Consider the following 16085-nt stretch of genomic DNA (forward strand, 5'->3'; position numbering starts at 1 on the left):
ACTCTTCCATCGTCAACCTGATAAGAAGAGGACACGAAAAACGTCATTCAGCGAAGCATCTGACTAACTTTTAATGTTTCTGGAGGACTTTAGCGTTTCTTGTGTTGTGTTGTAATAACTGAATCAGAGATGTCTGGGACCAGACCACGTGAGTAGGCCAATATTGTTTTTATTACCCAGCAATTTGATGATTAGGGTCAATAGGCAAACTGTCTCCAGATGTCTTTAAGCCCTTTAAGATTTGAATGCTTAATTATTAAACTGTAGTGCTACATGGAACAATTATGATGGTTTAACTTCTGTCAATTCATCTGAAATGTTTGCGCATGCTCGTCTTTGTTTGCGCGTGCATGTGTTCAGCGCGACAGGAGCTTCCGGACTCAGATCCAGAGGACTCAGAGGAGCTGACCGGGGTGGTGTGTCTGGAGTCAGACCTGCTGGACGGACAGTAAGAACAGGACGGGGGTAGCCTATTGCTCACAACCTGACTAACAGACATAGGCCTACGTTCAATAGCCTACCTCCAGGAATGATTTATCAAAATGAATCCACAGCTTATAGCGAAACACGTCCCCAGCATATCATCCTCTTTGACCCAACTGTCTGTTTGATTTAAAGTCTTTAGTCTAGCCTACATTTAAAGCTATTGTTTTTCAAGCAATTAAAGACAATGGTCAGTTAAATGTGCTTGACACACACTGATACATCATTTTCCAGTTCAGGTGTTAATAAACACAAGTCAGTTTGAGACCTGAATTTCCATTATGGGTTCAATTCCTGCATGGAATATGTCAATCAATGATTGACTACTACAAAAATCCAAGTCAAGCTAACAGTTTTGTACTGCAAAATCTTAAACAGAGTAACAACATCAGAGACTTCTGATAGCATTTTCTTTTCATGAAATTCTCCCTCTTAAAAGCGGTTCCATAAACCTTTAGACTAAAATACAAATCTTCTAAGTAAGAGTTCTCACTACAGATTCCTACAGATGTCAACAAATTAAATCCACTCTACTATGATATTTAGTAGGCTATTTATCACAGTCAATCACAGGTAGCCACACCATAAAGTACAGCCAAATTAAATCAACATTTTAACTCAAAATCTGACTGTATTTTACAACAACTACATCATGCCGTGTTGAGGAAGACTTGAAAGTAGAAATGACCAGAAACTGATTACAAAAATGTTTGTTTTTTTGTCAAGAAACTGACAAGGATAATTTCCCCTGTAGTTCACCATCCACTAGTTTTCTTTTGCCAGTTGAGTCTCTCCCTGCCAATTATGGTATTACAAATAATGCAGGTGTAAGGCCTTTCACATTGGCTGCACTTTCGTAACCAAGAGAATGTAGTTTATGGCAAAGACAGGATTCAAGTGTTGTTGAAAAAATAAGTCTACAATTTCAGATAAATGTTGACACAAAATATGTAATTCTCTCCTTCTGAGTGATATGAAAACACCATCTTAGGAACAATCAAATCAAGATGTGTAGCTCATACTCGTGTGTCGTACTCGTGTGTGTGTGTGTGTGTGTGTGTTACCTCAGGATGATGGAGGTCGAGGTGGGACATCACAGCGTTCTGTTGACACGCAGTAAGGGTAGATACAATGCCATTGGTAACCAGTGTACACACTATGGCGCTCCACTCAGCCAAGGTAAAGATGCATCTGTAGTGAGTTTAGAATTGAACACTTATTCAATTTATTAACTCACAACTTTATCTGTGAAAAAAAGTGTATCCATCCATCATATCAGTGTCTCCAAAACATTCAATAAATCACCAATCATCAATAAGTTGTCAAAGCTTTACTATAGTATAGTGTTGAAGTGTTTGTGTTGGAATATGGAATTTTAACTATTGACATCATGTTTAAGTTATCACAGAGTGTGTGTGTGTGTATTTTTAGGGTTTATTTTGGGCAACAAAGTGCGCTGCCCGTGGCATGGTGCCTGTTTCAACATCCACACAGGGGATCTGGAGGAATTCCCCGGCATGGACTGTCTTCCTTGCCACAAGGTAAAAACCAGAGACATAGACAGACAAAAAGATATTTAGCTTACAAATTAATTTAATCAGATTTTCATTTGCCTTTCTTTCATTCAGGTCAAAATACAAAACAGTAAAGTGTACGTCACAGTTAACAAAAAGGTAAGAAGTTTACTTTTTCCAGTTGATGCTGATCTGCTGCCGCTCCTCAAAAATGCCTTGTTAACAAAGTCACTTATCAGTGGGAGTAACAAAATCTGTATGTGGATTTATGAGAGATATTTTTATTTTATATTATAATGTATTTTGTCTTTGATGATCAGATTTTTGCACTTGCCATGGTTAAAGTCCGCTGTCATCTCCTATTAAAACTTAAATCCCAGGAGGGTTAACAAGCCTTAAAAAAAAAAAAAAAAAAAAAAAGAATTAATTTAAAGAAATAATATTAGTAAAGTAAATGGAGTACATAATGTGTTGTGTCTTTAGTTGTTGATTAGTTTTGTAATTTAAAGTCATGCTGGATACAAAAGAAAGCAACTTACATTTCTTGCACCTATTATAATAAAGCAGTGTCTTTAATTATTCACTAGTGCATAGATACCATTCAGTCAATAGTTGTCTTTATGGAGAGCAAGAAACTGAAAAGGTATAGTAACTTCAGTATTAAAGCAACCAAATGACACAAAAACAAAAAACAAGAATACATTAATGTTCAATGATTCAAACTACAGTGTTCAACAATTTCACTTTAAATATTTAATATCTTAAAATAAAAAATATATTGTATTGTTTTCTGAGTATTCAAAACATTTTAAATGAGTACTAATTCTTCCTCTTGATTGGTTTATATGATTGTGCGTTTTATCCATGATCCAGACTCTCATGCAGGAGAAGAGAATTAAGAGTATGGGAGGTGCAGAGCCTGGAGTTACTCACACTATTCTGCTGCTGGGAGGAGGTGAGAGTCGGCCATTGTTCATGTCTTTTTATACGTTTGTGTATTAAAGCTTTATCAATTAGTAGATGAATACATAGGCTGACTAACAGAAAATGATCTACTTTGATAATCATTGTTTTTTATTAAAATTGATACAAACATGCCAAATACTTAATAATAATGTTCGTTCAAACAAAGAAAATTACATAGTTTCTTTTTTCTTTGCAGCCAACACATCATTACTCATGTGTACTCATTCCTGAGTATTGACCTAGCCGAACCTCTAGATATGGTTAGATAAAACTGCTATACATGCAGGTGGACAGCAAACAGTGTTAAAAATGATACCAACTACAGTATGTGAGGCGTTTTCTGTGTGTGATTGTGAGTTAACTCTCTGTAAGTGCAGGAGCTGCATCACTGATCTGTGCTGAGACTCTGCGGCAGGAACATTTTGGTGGCAGAATCATCATGGCCTCTAAAGACGAACTTTTACCCTACGACAAAACACGACTCAGCAAGGTGCACCAAAACTTTGAGAATGGATAAATGGATAAATGTGTAATGTGTTTCATGGCGATGTTACAGATGAACAAACACACAAACCCTGACTCCATGTAACAGGTGATGAACGTGGAGAGCGACAGTATACTGCTGAGGAGGATGGATTTCTTCCACAAGTATGACATCGAGGTGTGGCTCAGAAAAGAAGTGAGTTGTTGTACTATACTGGATCAATACAAACCTGAACTATTGTTTCCTGATCAGAGGTGTCAAAAGTATTGACATTCATTACTCAGGCAGAAGTATAGATACAAGGGTTTAAAAAGACTTCTGTAGAAGTTGAAGTATCAACTCAAGCGTTTTACTGAAGTAAAAGTGTAAAAGTACTGGTTTCAAAACTACTTAAAGTATAAAAGTAAAAGTAATGTAAGGGAAGAAAAATGCCATTAAGGACAAAAGCTTAGGCCGCGCCACAGCGTGTCTGAATGGTATATGTTTATACTTCTCATCCAACCACAATCTAATTCACTCTATCCGGATGGCGGGATTTATCTGGATAGGTTTTTTTTTTTGTGTGTTTTTTTGAACGATGAAAGCCGGTATGAAAACAAGCCGAAATGAAATAGGAGTAACGAGGCTATTTTTAAAATGTAAGGAGTAGAAGTAAAAAGTCAGCTGAAAAATAATCACTCCAGTGAAGTATAGAGACCCAAAATTTCTACTTAAGTAAGGTAACAAAGTATTTGTACTTACGTTACTTGACACCTCTGTTCCTGATGCAGTGTTGGCTACATAATTAATTATTCTCTGGGCTCTTTATTTGGTCCTTTGACTTGATTAATGATTTGGCGTGTGAATGCTTCAGAAACTGAGTGGACTCTGACTGTGTTGCAGGCGCTGTCAGTGGACACGGATAAGAAGACAGTCACATTTGATGACGGTTCAGTCCAGAGCTATGACCAGCTCCTCATCTCAACAGGCTGCAGGTATTTTATTATGCAATAACACAATTTAAAAAAAGTGCAGTGCTAGTACGAACATAACATTACTACAAACTGTAATACAAGGATTTATTTCAACAAAGGGGCAAAAGGCAAAACCTTTCAAAAGTCCAACTAAAGTTCAAAAAGATATGTATCACAGGTGCAGTCAGATTAAATGAACTGAAGAGGGAAGGTAAACTGAATAGACACAGGGGTAATCAGACACAGGTGAGACTAACTGCACAGGTGAAGACAATCAGGGCAATCAAAATGGAGGGAAACCAGACAAAGGGTGGAAGTAATACAAGACAAGAAACACTGTGGAGGACAACTAAAAAATAAAAAAGGAAACACTAAAGACACACTGAGAACTTAAGAATGTAACCGTAACAACCGGACATTAAAAAACACGAGGATAAGAAATGACAAAATAAAACAGGAAAGACTTCACTTGGAAATAAAGCTATAAAACATACACAAGGGAAACAAGCAAAACACGAAGGAAGAAAGAGACAAAATAAAACAGGAAATTAAATCCAAACACTGAAATAAACAAAATACAAAACTAAGCCAGAAATTCATTAAAGTTAAACTATATCTAAAAAAACATAACTGACCCCACTATATCTTATAGGTTGTAGTTTTACTTAAAATTGTCAATACACAGACAAATAAACACACAGAATCTGTTTGTGAGTTACAATCTTATTTGAAACCAGGGTCAGTCAAAGCCTTTTAAGGGAGGAGGGGTTTAAGCAGCCACCAATCATTCTGCTAATGAGAAAATAATAATAATAATAAGAAGAATTTAGGAATATGAAAATCTAAACATGTTTTTTTTCTGTTAAAAATTGAAGAAACACTTCCATGATGCGTTGTCCTTCCTGCAAACACAGAAACATGCTTGAATCTGATCCTCTGCTCACTTGTCTCTTTTTAGAGCTCTGCATTCAAGCAACTGCACGTATTGATAACTGACCATTGCCACATTAACTACCATCATCTTAAGTCCTTGTCTTTACTTTGCTAAAGGATATTTGATAATGTATGAAAATGTGAAAATAAGAAGATAACGCTAACAATGATGAACATGGAGAGCGAGAATTTTAGGAATGGGGTTAGTTACTTGTGATGGTCACTTAACTTAGCAGCCTCTGCCATCAGCGACTGTATGGGTGTGAATGTGTACGCCAAATTAACTTCTGTTCTTGTCAGCCTCATTTCTGTGATAAGCCACACTGTTAGGAGTCATGAGTAATGACAAACAGTGAATCAAACTGCCAGAGAAATCTGTTATAATATTGGAATATTGATATTTGGCAACAGCAATAAGATAATTGTATCACCTGAGTCAGGACAGTGATATATTTCTGTTTCCATATGTTGTCCCACCTCTATACTTACCAGAGTGGTCATTGTGTTCCTGTCTCTTAGAGCAAAGGGTCTGGATCTGCCGGGGATGAAGCTGGACAACGTCAAGATGTTGGAGACACCAGAGGACGCCCGACAAATCCACTCAGTCTGCCTGGGCTGCAACGTTGTCCTCGTGGGAACCTCTTTTGTCGGTACTGTTTGGAGCTTTGTTTTTAAAGATCTATCTATCTATCGTAAATATTCTGTAGGGAAAAAGACACATTTTTTTAGTTCATCTGGGTTCATTGAGGCTAAAAACCTACAAAAGGCTACAAAACATTATTAAAACAACAAAGACATGTGGAAAAAAAACCTCCTTACATGCCACATAATATTTATAAAATAATTAATGGAAGGTTAAAAGAAGCTCTAAAGGTTAATATTTTCTGTTTAATATTCAAATGATGGGTAAAAGAGAGAGTTGCTGTTTATTAGGAGTTTCTAATGAGGCTTGCAATATACTATATATTTATATGTTTCTTTTTACAATTTATTTCAATAAAATTGTAGTTATTTTCAATTTGTTGTAGCTTTTATTTGAATGTTACTCACTTCACCTTCACCAACCTGTTTCCCTTTCAGGCATGGAAATTGCATCTTATTTGATAGACAAAGCCTCCAGTATCACAGTGATTGGCAGCAGTGAGATGCCTTACCAGAACACACTGGGCCGGGAAATTGGAAAAGTCACTATGATGGTAAGAGAGAGTAAGTCCTGAATAGTATCTACACATTATTTTTTTTTAATTCAGTATCTAATAGTTTGATTTCTGTTTTTTTTTTTTTTTTCTGTAGATGCTGTCAGAGAAAAATGTGAGATTCTACATGAATGATAATGTGACAGAAGTCATTGGTGCTGATGGCAAGGTATGCTGGGAAGATCTTTTTTTTTTTATATCAGTCAAAATTCAGACTACAGGAGCTACAAAGGCCAACCCTTGAGTAATTTTCTTATGGTGTGATCATTAAGTGAATAAATTTGTTTGTGACAAGACAGTCAACCTGTTATAACAGAAGCCAAAGTAAAGACAACATGTGGTTAACATGCAGTTATACCCTGCTAACATGCACAGGTGGCATCATGACTACATTCATTGTCATAGAAGAGGAAATACCCATAATTGACCAGCACATAACACTTTATTTAAATCAATGTTCAGTTATCAGTCTTCCACATATGTCTAAGACACACATTTTGAGGTCTCTATTATTATTATCTCATCTTAACAAAATGATGTAGTCCAGAACTTATTTCAATAATCCGATTCTATGTTGTTGTTTTTTCGAGAAAATTCAACCCATAACTGAAAATCAAGCTTTGTTTCCTTGAGATAAAAACATTGACTTGTGATTGCAAAATAAAATAGCTGCCGTTTGTGGCTCCCACTGTCTTCTTCAACAGTAAACACAGAGTAAAAACTATTTTGGGAAATATGAAACATATTTCTTCTGTGTCCTTTTTTCCCTTTTCTTCCTAAAGGTGAAGGAGGTTGTGCTTAAAAGTGGAAAAGTTATCCCGGCCGACGTTTTGATAGTTGGCATTGGTAAGTCGAATGCAGACAGTTTTCTGTGATATCCAACTTATAAACATCCAATTTAAACAAATCTTTATTTTCTCGGCTCATTACCTGTGTAACTGGGAAAATTCAATATCATTAACCATTTAATGTTCAATAAAGTCATATAATAACAGTGGAAGACGTTTCATGTCCTGTCAAAGCTGACATTTCTTAAAGGAATATTACTTTATCCTGGCTCTGTCCAAAGGCACACTTCACAGTATGTGCTGTGTGCTACTGATGCAGGATATGGCTGAGAATGGTGACTTCCTTGATTCTCTGCTGGTCGTAGCAAAGAAAACGAAACCCCAACTCAACCAGCATATTTCCACTACACTTCAGCCTACATGTAAACTAGAATAATGCAACCTGTTGCTTGCTGTGGCTTCACATAGTAGTAACACAACCCAAAATGACTTGTAACCTTTGGAGGAGCTTAATCGAGTTTTTTTTTTTTTTTTTTAACTCAACAAACCTAAGAAATGTGGTGGGGGCAACAGAACAAGTTGGATAAGTATACAAATAGAAGTCGTTGTGCTTGTTCAAACATAGCATCATAATAAAAATATAAGAAGAGAAATTACTTGTGTCCCATTTTTTCTTCCCCCAGGTATCAAACCGAACTCAGAGTTCTTGCGTGGGAGCAAAATACAGATGGACTCGAAAAACTTTGTAAAAGTCGACAAGGTCAGCAGCTGTGACTCACCCTGTTATTAACATCCGGTTCTTTGCCTCCATTCTCAACGCATTAGTGTTCTAATATGAGTTTTTGTTTCGATTTACCTCCTCATCATTTGGGGGTCCCACAGATCAACTTAATATGTAGATGTTTAATTTTTCATCTCTTAATAACCATTTTTTTCCTTAGAATTTTTCTTTTCTTTGATTTTTCTGGCCTTATTGAATCCTAACATGCCGAAATATATTTTATTTTATTAACACTTCTTTTTGCTTCAGAATACTTCAAGACGTTTATGTTATTTTCTGTAAAATCAGGAAAAGTCCTGATGTGTGAGGCTGATAGTCAGTGTGAATACAAAGTCAGTGTTTTTTTTTGCACAGTCACAGTATACAGAGCAGATGTTATATGTACAGCACCATAAATGAGTTCTTCATATCTTCTTCCTGCAGTACATGTGCACTAACGTCCCCGGTGTGTTCTGCGGGGGTGACCTGGCCACCTTCCCCCTGAAGATGGCTAAACACCAGCTGGTCAACATCGGACACTGGCAGATGGCACAAGCACACGGTAATGCAGTAACAATGTAAAAATAAAGGCACAGTCAATTTCACTGACTTTTAACCACTGTAGGTATTATGACATACTGAACACAAATAAACACAATTCACAACCCTCATCATCTGTTCTGTTTCATATAGGGTGTTTGATATTTGTGTATACTATATATTGTTTATTTGTATGCCTAGTTCAATACAATATGTTTTTTGTTTGTTGTCATTCAGGGAGAATAGCAGCTCTGAACATGATGGATAAACAGACTGAACTCAGCTCAGTTCCTTTCTACTGGACCGTCCTACTTGGTAAAACCATCCGATATGCAGGTGGGCGCACACACAAACATTTGTCTATATTTGTAGCTTTCTAATTCTTGCATCCAAAAGTCTTTACTAACCAAATCCTTTATCAAAGAGCAAAACCTAAACTGCTTATCCTGCTGCTGTTTGCAAATCCTATTCCCACTGAGTCAAACCATGACAGATTTGTGATCACCAATTCACAAAACTATGTTTGATTCTGATTGTGTGCAGGCTATGGGGAGGGATACACTGAGATTGTAATGAAAGGAAAGTTTGAGGACAGGAAGTTTCTGGCATTGTATATCAAGTAAGTCAATACAAACAGCTGCTGTCTTAAAGAAGAAACATCTGCAATCTGACAAATCTTACTTTATGATTCAATATCCAAACACATTTTTTTTGTGTGTTTACATCTCTGTAGAGATGATGAGGTCATAGCAGCAGCGAGCCTAAACTACGACCCTGCTGTGTCTGCAGTAGCTGAGAGGCTGGTAACAGGGAAAGTCATCTCAAAGAAAGAGGCTGAGTATGTTATCATCTTTTGATAATCCTTGTTAAAGACAGAGACGATGGTAGAGGGCTTTGTGGTTAATGTCTTTCAGTCATCGACAGCCGTCCCATCCATAGGTATATCTGCCTCCAAGTGACAAAGAGAATCTGAAATACTAGAAATAAATGATTCCTTGAACAAATAATTGCAATGTCAAACGAATTAACTTGAATGTTGTAAAGCATGTTCCTCTAATATTACTCTCTTGACAGATCAGATGACCTGAGCTGGTTGCAGTTGTCCTGATTTACACTTTGCTCCATTCATCCTCTCATCACCAGTACCATGTCAATGTGCAGTCAGAGTGTTGTTCATCCGTCTCTTCACCACCTGCGCTCTCACCAACGAAAAAGAGTCCGAAGAGCTTGATTAAAACTCTCATTTTCGAAGAGACGGACATCCCTCATGGCAGGGTGTAAAATAACACAATTTATATTTACAGTGTTGACATACTGGATTTATACTGTACGTCATGGAGTCAGTGTTCATGTCAGGGGATCCACCATGCAAACAACAGATACCTCACTTGGATGCAGCTTTTGCAACTTATTTTTTAATATATTCCTTTTTTATTATTTTATTAGATTTTATAACATTTTTATGGCTTCGTGTCTCCGGGGAAATTTCAGCACCAGTCCAGAGACATCGCACTAAAGATGCCTCAGTTTGTTCACTGCTCTTTTTTGAAGGCGGTGTGTGCTGCCTTAGACGAGTCTGCTGGAAAAAAAAAACACAAGTGACCTTAATGCCCACTGCAGTTGTGTATGTGGTCGGGTCGGAGAGGGGATTAGGAGAACAGAGGGGGAGTGGTCTGCTCTTTGAAGCAGAGATGCTGAAATAGGCAATGATAACAAAACACACAAACGGGGAACAATAAGCCTTCGACAAACAGCACACACAGGCAGATGGACAAAAGAAATGCTGTGTTTTTCTCACGTCCCCCCATTGTCTCTCTGCTACTATCCCTGTCTCACTGTCTTTAATTCACTCCTCTCTTTCCACCTCCACATTCACTCTTTGATTCACCCTCAGTGCTCTTCCTCATTTGGCTGTACCCAGGGTTCAACTGGTGCACACTCTCAAGGCCAGTACTAGTTATAAAGTTTTAGCTTCTGAGGTTGCTACTAGTTAGTATATTGTTAAGATTTTATATGTAAAGATTTTAAACTTTTCTGCCAAACATGACACAATGTCTTTTATTTTCAATCATGATCAGTATTTCAACCATAGACTGTAAATAATATTTGAACTTGAAATGCATGGTCTTTCTAGATATGTCACACATGGATCAAATCTTCTTTGATGGTACACGTGATTTTTTTATTACACACGCAACTAATATTGTAATTAGGGCTGTCGAACACATTTTTTTAAAATTGTGATTAATTGCTGAATCATGACTAATTGCATTTTTATCCGCATGTTTAAAATTCCGTTATTTCGCATTTAAAAATCAAAAATGGTTGGCTTTTGTTTCGTATTTTTGTACAGTCTTAAACTGAGAGTACTTTAGTTGCTGTTTGAATTAAAACTTGCTTTTATTTTAAAAAGGAAAGGACCTTCCAGTAGATCCATGGTTACAACATTTATTTTATCATTAAAAAAGTAAACACAGCGAAAGAGCACGGAAAAAACGTTAAGTGTTTGATGTCACAAGGTATATATTACTTTTGATTCATCAACTGAACCGTCTAGGAGTTTTTTTAAGTGAAATGAGCAATTCATAGATGCAGCAGTGTGGTTCTTTGCCATCATTGTGACTACAGGGAGACACTGCAGAGGCTTATCCAGCCAAAAGGGACAAATTATCAGGCAATAAATGCAATAAAAAATGTGAACATTCATTTCATTAATCTTAAATTGATCGCGATTAACCACTAAATGCAAACAGCCCTAATTGTGATATCAAAATGTTCTTAATTATCAACTGAGAAACCCTATCTTTATCGGCTTAAGATCAAATCGAACATGGGCAATCAACAAAAAATATAAGAAAGCCTCAGAAATTGGTTAGAACTCAGATCATTGTGGATACATTTTTTAGGCTTTATTGGGGAAAAAAATATTTGTATTCCTCTGACCAGATATTCCTGCTAGTCAAGGATTCATTCAAAGCATTATACTGTCACATTACAGCTTCAAATGTAAATGTATCACCCAGGAACAGATTAAAGTCTTACTGACACTATTCACATTGTTACATATGATAAGAATAGCCACGCATCGTTATTTCGAAATCCCAATATAAAGAACTTGTCGTCATAAGAAAAAAAAAATTCTTGATGGTGTCCTGTGACTGTAGCACAGTGGATCACATCTTTACATTTACTTTATATTTTCTTGAGCTAAATGATCTTATTATTTGTTTTCTCACAGAACAAGATAAATCAACCTGCTATCACTGGAAAGCAATCTGTAATCTCAACATGTTACATAACATAACACACCAATTAATTTAAGAAACTGAGATAAAATAATTTAAAAAATATGTGCTATTGCAAGCACGGACATTTTTTGCTTTCATATTTCAGTGAAAGTGAGAAAGCAAGAAACCTCAAGTAATTCCTGAGGTTAGAAAAACATCAAGTTTTGTTCCCATTATAGTTTATTGAGAAATATTTTCCTTTGTCCCGCATAAGATTGAGAAGTGAAGGTACAATGACCTTGTTAGTTACAGCTTTGTTATCAATATAAAGAGAAACCTGATTGAATGACAATTATGTATTTGTCAATTGAAGTTTCTGTCATTTTTTCACACTACTGTATGTTCATGAAATAAAAACATCTCAGGCACAACAGAACTGCTTGTCTTGCATTCACTGATTTGACAATGTTTCCTTGTTGTCTTTTCTGCCATCTACTGTACAGTAGTGGTATTCCACTGCTTCACATAATCATCTTCAAAAATAGGGATCTAAAATCTGTCTTAAGGTATGTCGATATACACACTTTACATGTGAGACAGCACAGCAGCCTTGGACTCAGTATGTGTAAGGCCTTAAACTAAATCCACATCATTATGGCAAGGAGAGACTGAGCCAGCAAAAGTATCAGTTTATGTTGAGTCCTGTGTCTATTCCTGAAGATCTGATGAACAAACGAAAACAGGGATGACATAATACTCGTATTTGCTTCTTTAATTCAATCTCAAATGGAGTAACGTTGCAGACACCTGTTGCTCAGATTGGGACAAAACCTTTAAATCTTTGTTCTCCATAGAAAAAACAACTTGGTTGTCCTTTAACAGAGTCTTTCTGTGTGAGATGTAACGCTGTCGCCTGTTGGCTCTGTACAGCTCCAGCCTCTTCTCCTCAGCCTGGGGGTCCTCCAGAGCTCCCTCCCACCTCAGGCTTTCCCCATGCTGAGAGCTGGGCTCTGCCTCTTCATTTAGTCTAGATTTGTTTTTTAGTAGGCCTGTTGAATCCTTGGGGTGTCTTCTTTTGCTCCTGCAGCTGCTGTTATTAAGCTGTTTCCCATCTTTCCCCCTTGTAGCTTTGATCTTGGGCAGCTGACCTCGAGGCTGACCTGGACTCTGAGGTGGCTGCATGGACCCAGGCACCATCTCAGGAGGCACAGATATACCTGAGGTTTGTCTGCAAGGAGGCAACAAACGTGCAGGCACTATACAGTATGAACAAACAAAGCTAAGGGTTTAGATTACAAATGACTCCCTCTAGAATCCCTTCCTGCACATAGACTACAACTCACCACTTTATTCTTGTCGTTCAATTCGAGCAGGGAACTTTTGTCTGTATTTCCAAGACAGAGAGATCACGCCTGAATGATCCTCAGCCAGCTGTGTGCGCTTACATACTGCGGATGATATTTTTTCTTCCTGGATGCTACTGTGCTGACGTTAGCGTAACCTCGCCCGCCGAATCGATGTCAATAAACCTTAATGCTCATGTCTGTATCCTGCGTTACTGAAACTGAAAAGTAACTTACACTTAAAGTCATGCGCAAATAGTAGTGGAGTTACAGAAACGGGTTTCTCCCAACACTGGTTATTAAGATGTAGGCTAATGTAGGCTAATGTGTTTACCTGTATTTTCTGGAGAAGCGTGCGAAGAGGCTTTTTTTATTCCTTTTCCACTCCTTCGGTGTCTGAGAAATATGCTTCTCACACGAATCCTCTAACCTACAGCAATTTATAAAGAAAAAGTCTAGTTTACTAACAAAGAATGAGGCTGCACAGCGAGTGTAGGCCGCTGTTGTCAAGCTACTTTATCTATGGTGGTTGTTAAACACGATTGTAAGTGCGAAGAAAAGGTGAAAAAATGCTTAGCGCCATATGGCTGCCATTGACAAGCATTTCCTGAAACAACACGGCGTTGCCTAGCAACGTGTATCCTTGGCAACAGCACGCAGCATGCTTCAGCGTTAACTAACTTGACTACTGTACTCTTAAAGGTCACATATTATGGAAATACACTTTACCGTGTTTTTCTAACCCTTATAATGTGTCTATACTCTGTTTACAAAGCCCCCAATGTCATAACATGTTTAGTAGGCTACCATGGACAGTATGGTTTCCACTAATCAGAAACATTTAGGCCCCTAAGGGAGAGAATAGGCATTATAATACATTTAACATTATTTATTGTAGGCTTATTTAACTTGTTTTTAAGCAAAAGCCATTTAACATTTAGACTACACTGTAGGCCTATTTGTTTTGGGGAAATGTAGGTCAATTAGCCTATATTAAACTATGTAACAGAAACAGGAAATTCTAGGTGTAGCCTACATGTTAATGTGGAAAAAACAGGTGTGACTTGATAAGAACTAAGGCTTGATATTTAAAAAAAAAAATTGGAGTTGATCAAAATGAAGGAGAGTGAGAGGAGTACATCAAAGATATGTCATGTTCGGTTAGCTGTATGGGGCACTATGACCATTTTAAGAGCCACAAAAATAAGTTTCTTGTATCTTCTGTGTCAGGGTCTTGACATGATACACAATTATTAAATGTGTTTACTCGTTGATTTTACAACTTCTGCATCACATGAATTTATCGGACTTTAACACTCATAACACAATAATGTGTCATCTCTGACAATATCCACAGCATGCAGTGTGGTATTTCCAGGGAGGTTCCATCCTATTCATCTTCCACAGAAAAAACTGCAGTTCCTCACCAGTGTACCCGCCTAACAAACACACATTATGGTTGATTCAGTTAAGAAATGTGACGCTTTAGAGCACAACCCTTTGTCAAAGTGCAACGATTGTAATGATTGCATGGTAAATGAACTTGGATGATATTTTCTGTCTACTGTTAAACCAAACACCCGCCAGTGCTAAGAATAGGCTCGCTCTCTGACCTCAAACAAGTCTGTCCTGCTTCTGCATTCCCAGCACATATCTCAGCTCTTCCTGTAGTTCTTACAGGAAGAGGGAGGATAAATCACTGTGCTGAGTCACAGCAGACACGACTTTTATTGACAAAGGAGTGACAAAGTTCAGTTCACATATTAAAGTTACATAAAGTTGTTTTTAAAAGGTATTTTTTTTAAAGTGATGGACAGCTGGTTGTCAGGTATAAACAAGAATCACAATTCATGTTTGTTCAGACTAAATGGATAATGTATTGCCAATTCTGTTTATATTTAGCCAGAACAGATGAACCCATTTAAATCTTCACAACCACAATTCATTTTAAACTGTTCTAGGTCATATGATTGGCTGAGGGTTTTTTATGTGTTGTGAAACATACCTATGCTCACGTCTTGTTCTAATGGACTTGCAAGTCATGAATAGCAAACAGATAGTTGCAGTAAGTATGCTGGAATCTTCAAATCAAAAACAACTCACGATGATTTAGGACTTTCGTTGTCTTACTTTGGACACTTAAATTATTTAAAAATCACAAGTCCTCTACAACACGCAGGGTGGGAAAAATCTGCCATAATGTCGAACTACTGTTAAATACCTGATAAATCATCATTTAATGGATTCCTGGTGAATTACCAACAAACAATTAATTTGATATTGAAAATCTGGAGGGACATGGAGCGGCAGTTCAAAGTAAAACAAGATATTTGAAAACGTCCGTTAATCAACAGCTAGCGTTAGTATTTAGCCACTTCCTAGTAAATTCAATGTTTTGGAGTAAATTAATGCGTTTTTCTTGATCTTGGTAGTCTGAAATTCTGAGTTGCCCGTCTGATACATCATCAGAAACGCCCCCTGGAAACTCTGAACTTTGGTAGCTCGAGCTAAAATCCAACAGGCTGCTATGTGCATCTACAGTAAAGTTGAAGCTGTACACTATATTGTTTATTGGCAACTTAGTCTTGTTTTAGTGTTATTCATTGATCACACATATTTATGAAAGTTATATCTGTGGACATGTTGTCATGTTACTTTGCTTCTGCAAACTATCACGTAGTGTGTTTTTATCGCCAGGCATTATAAGCTAACAAAGAAAAGGTACTCCTGGAGGCGTCTGTTTGACTTGTTGCCAACTCGTAATTGGATCACAGTTAACTCGGGTGTGATGTCATTCCCAACTGGGACATCCGAGTTCAGTGCTTTAGCATTGTAACACTATCCAACTATAGCAGAAACTATTAGCCATACCCTAGTATTAGTAGGCTATACTGCAAG

General features: G+C 37.2%; 1 protein-coding gene and 1 long non-coding RNA gene across 2 annotated transcripts; one reads left to right on the top strand and one right to left on the bottom strand.

Annotated features, from left to right (window-relative positions):
- Positions 1–10: 10 nt before the first annotated feature.
- On the top strand, positions 11–11521 carry LOC109985240 (apoptosis-inducing factor 3-like). The gene is made up of 19 exons (XM_020635499.3): positions 11–148; positions 361–448; positions 1553–1662; positions 1915–2024; positions 2112–2156; positions 2871–2952; positions 3341–3453; positions 3556–3642; positions 4330–4421; positions 5853–5983; positions 6414–6529; positions 6627–6698; positions 7312–7375; positions 8001–8077; positions 8522–8639; positions 8855–8953; positions 9161–9236; positions 9351–9455; positions 9692–11521. Exons 1-19 carry the CDS (start codon positions 130–132, stop codon positions 9723–9725), a joined length of 1638 nt encoding a protein of 545 aa, XP_020491155.2. The 5' UTR covers positions 11–129; the 3' UTR covers positions 9726–11521.
- On the bottom strand, positions 11513–13868 carry LOC114920369 (uncharacterized). Its single transcript, XR_003808695.2, has 3 exons — positions 13522–13868; positions 13188–13408; positions 11513–13072 (listed from the first exon to the last, which is right to left on the bottom strand). It is a non-coding gene; the product is annotated as an uncharacterized lncRNA (long non-coding RNA).
- Positions 13869–16085: the final 2217 nt, after the last annotated feature.

This window comes from Labrus bergylta, chromosome 14 (genome assembly GCF_963930695.1).
Source record: "Labrus bergylta chromosome 14, fLabBer1.1, whole genome shotgun sequence".
Classification (NCBI taxonomy): domain Eukaryota; kingdom Metazoa; phylum Chordata; class Actinopteri; order Labriformes; family Labridae; genus Labrus; species Labrus bergylta.

Coding starts and splice junctions, on each gene's coding strand:
- LOC109985240 (XM_020635499.3), top strand. Junction 3,643..4,329: donor AGGTGTGGCTCAGAAAAGAA/GTGAGTTGTTGT, acceptor ACTGTGTTGCAG/GCGCTGTCAGTGGACACGGA. Junction 6,699..7,311: donor TCATTGGTGCTGATGGCAAG/GTATGCTGGGAA, acceptor TTCTTCCTAAAG/GTGAAGGAGGTTGTGCTTAA.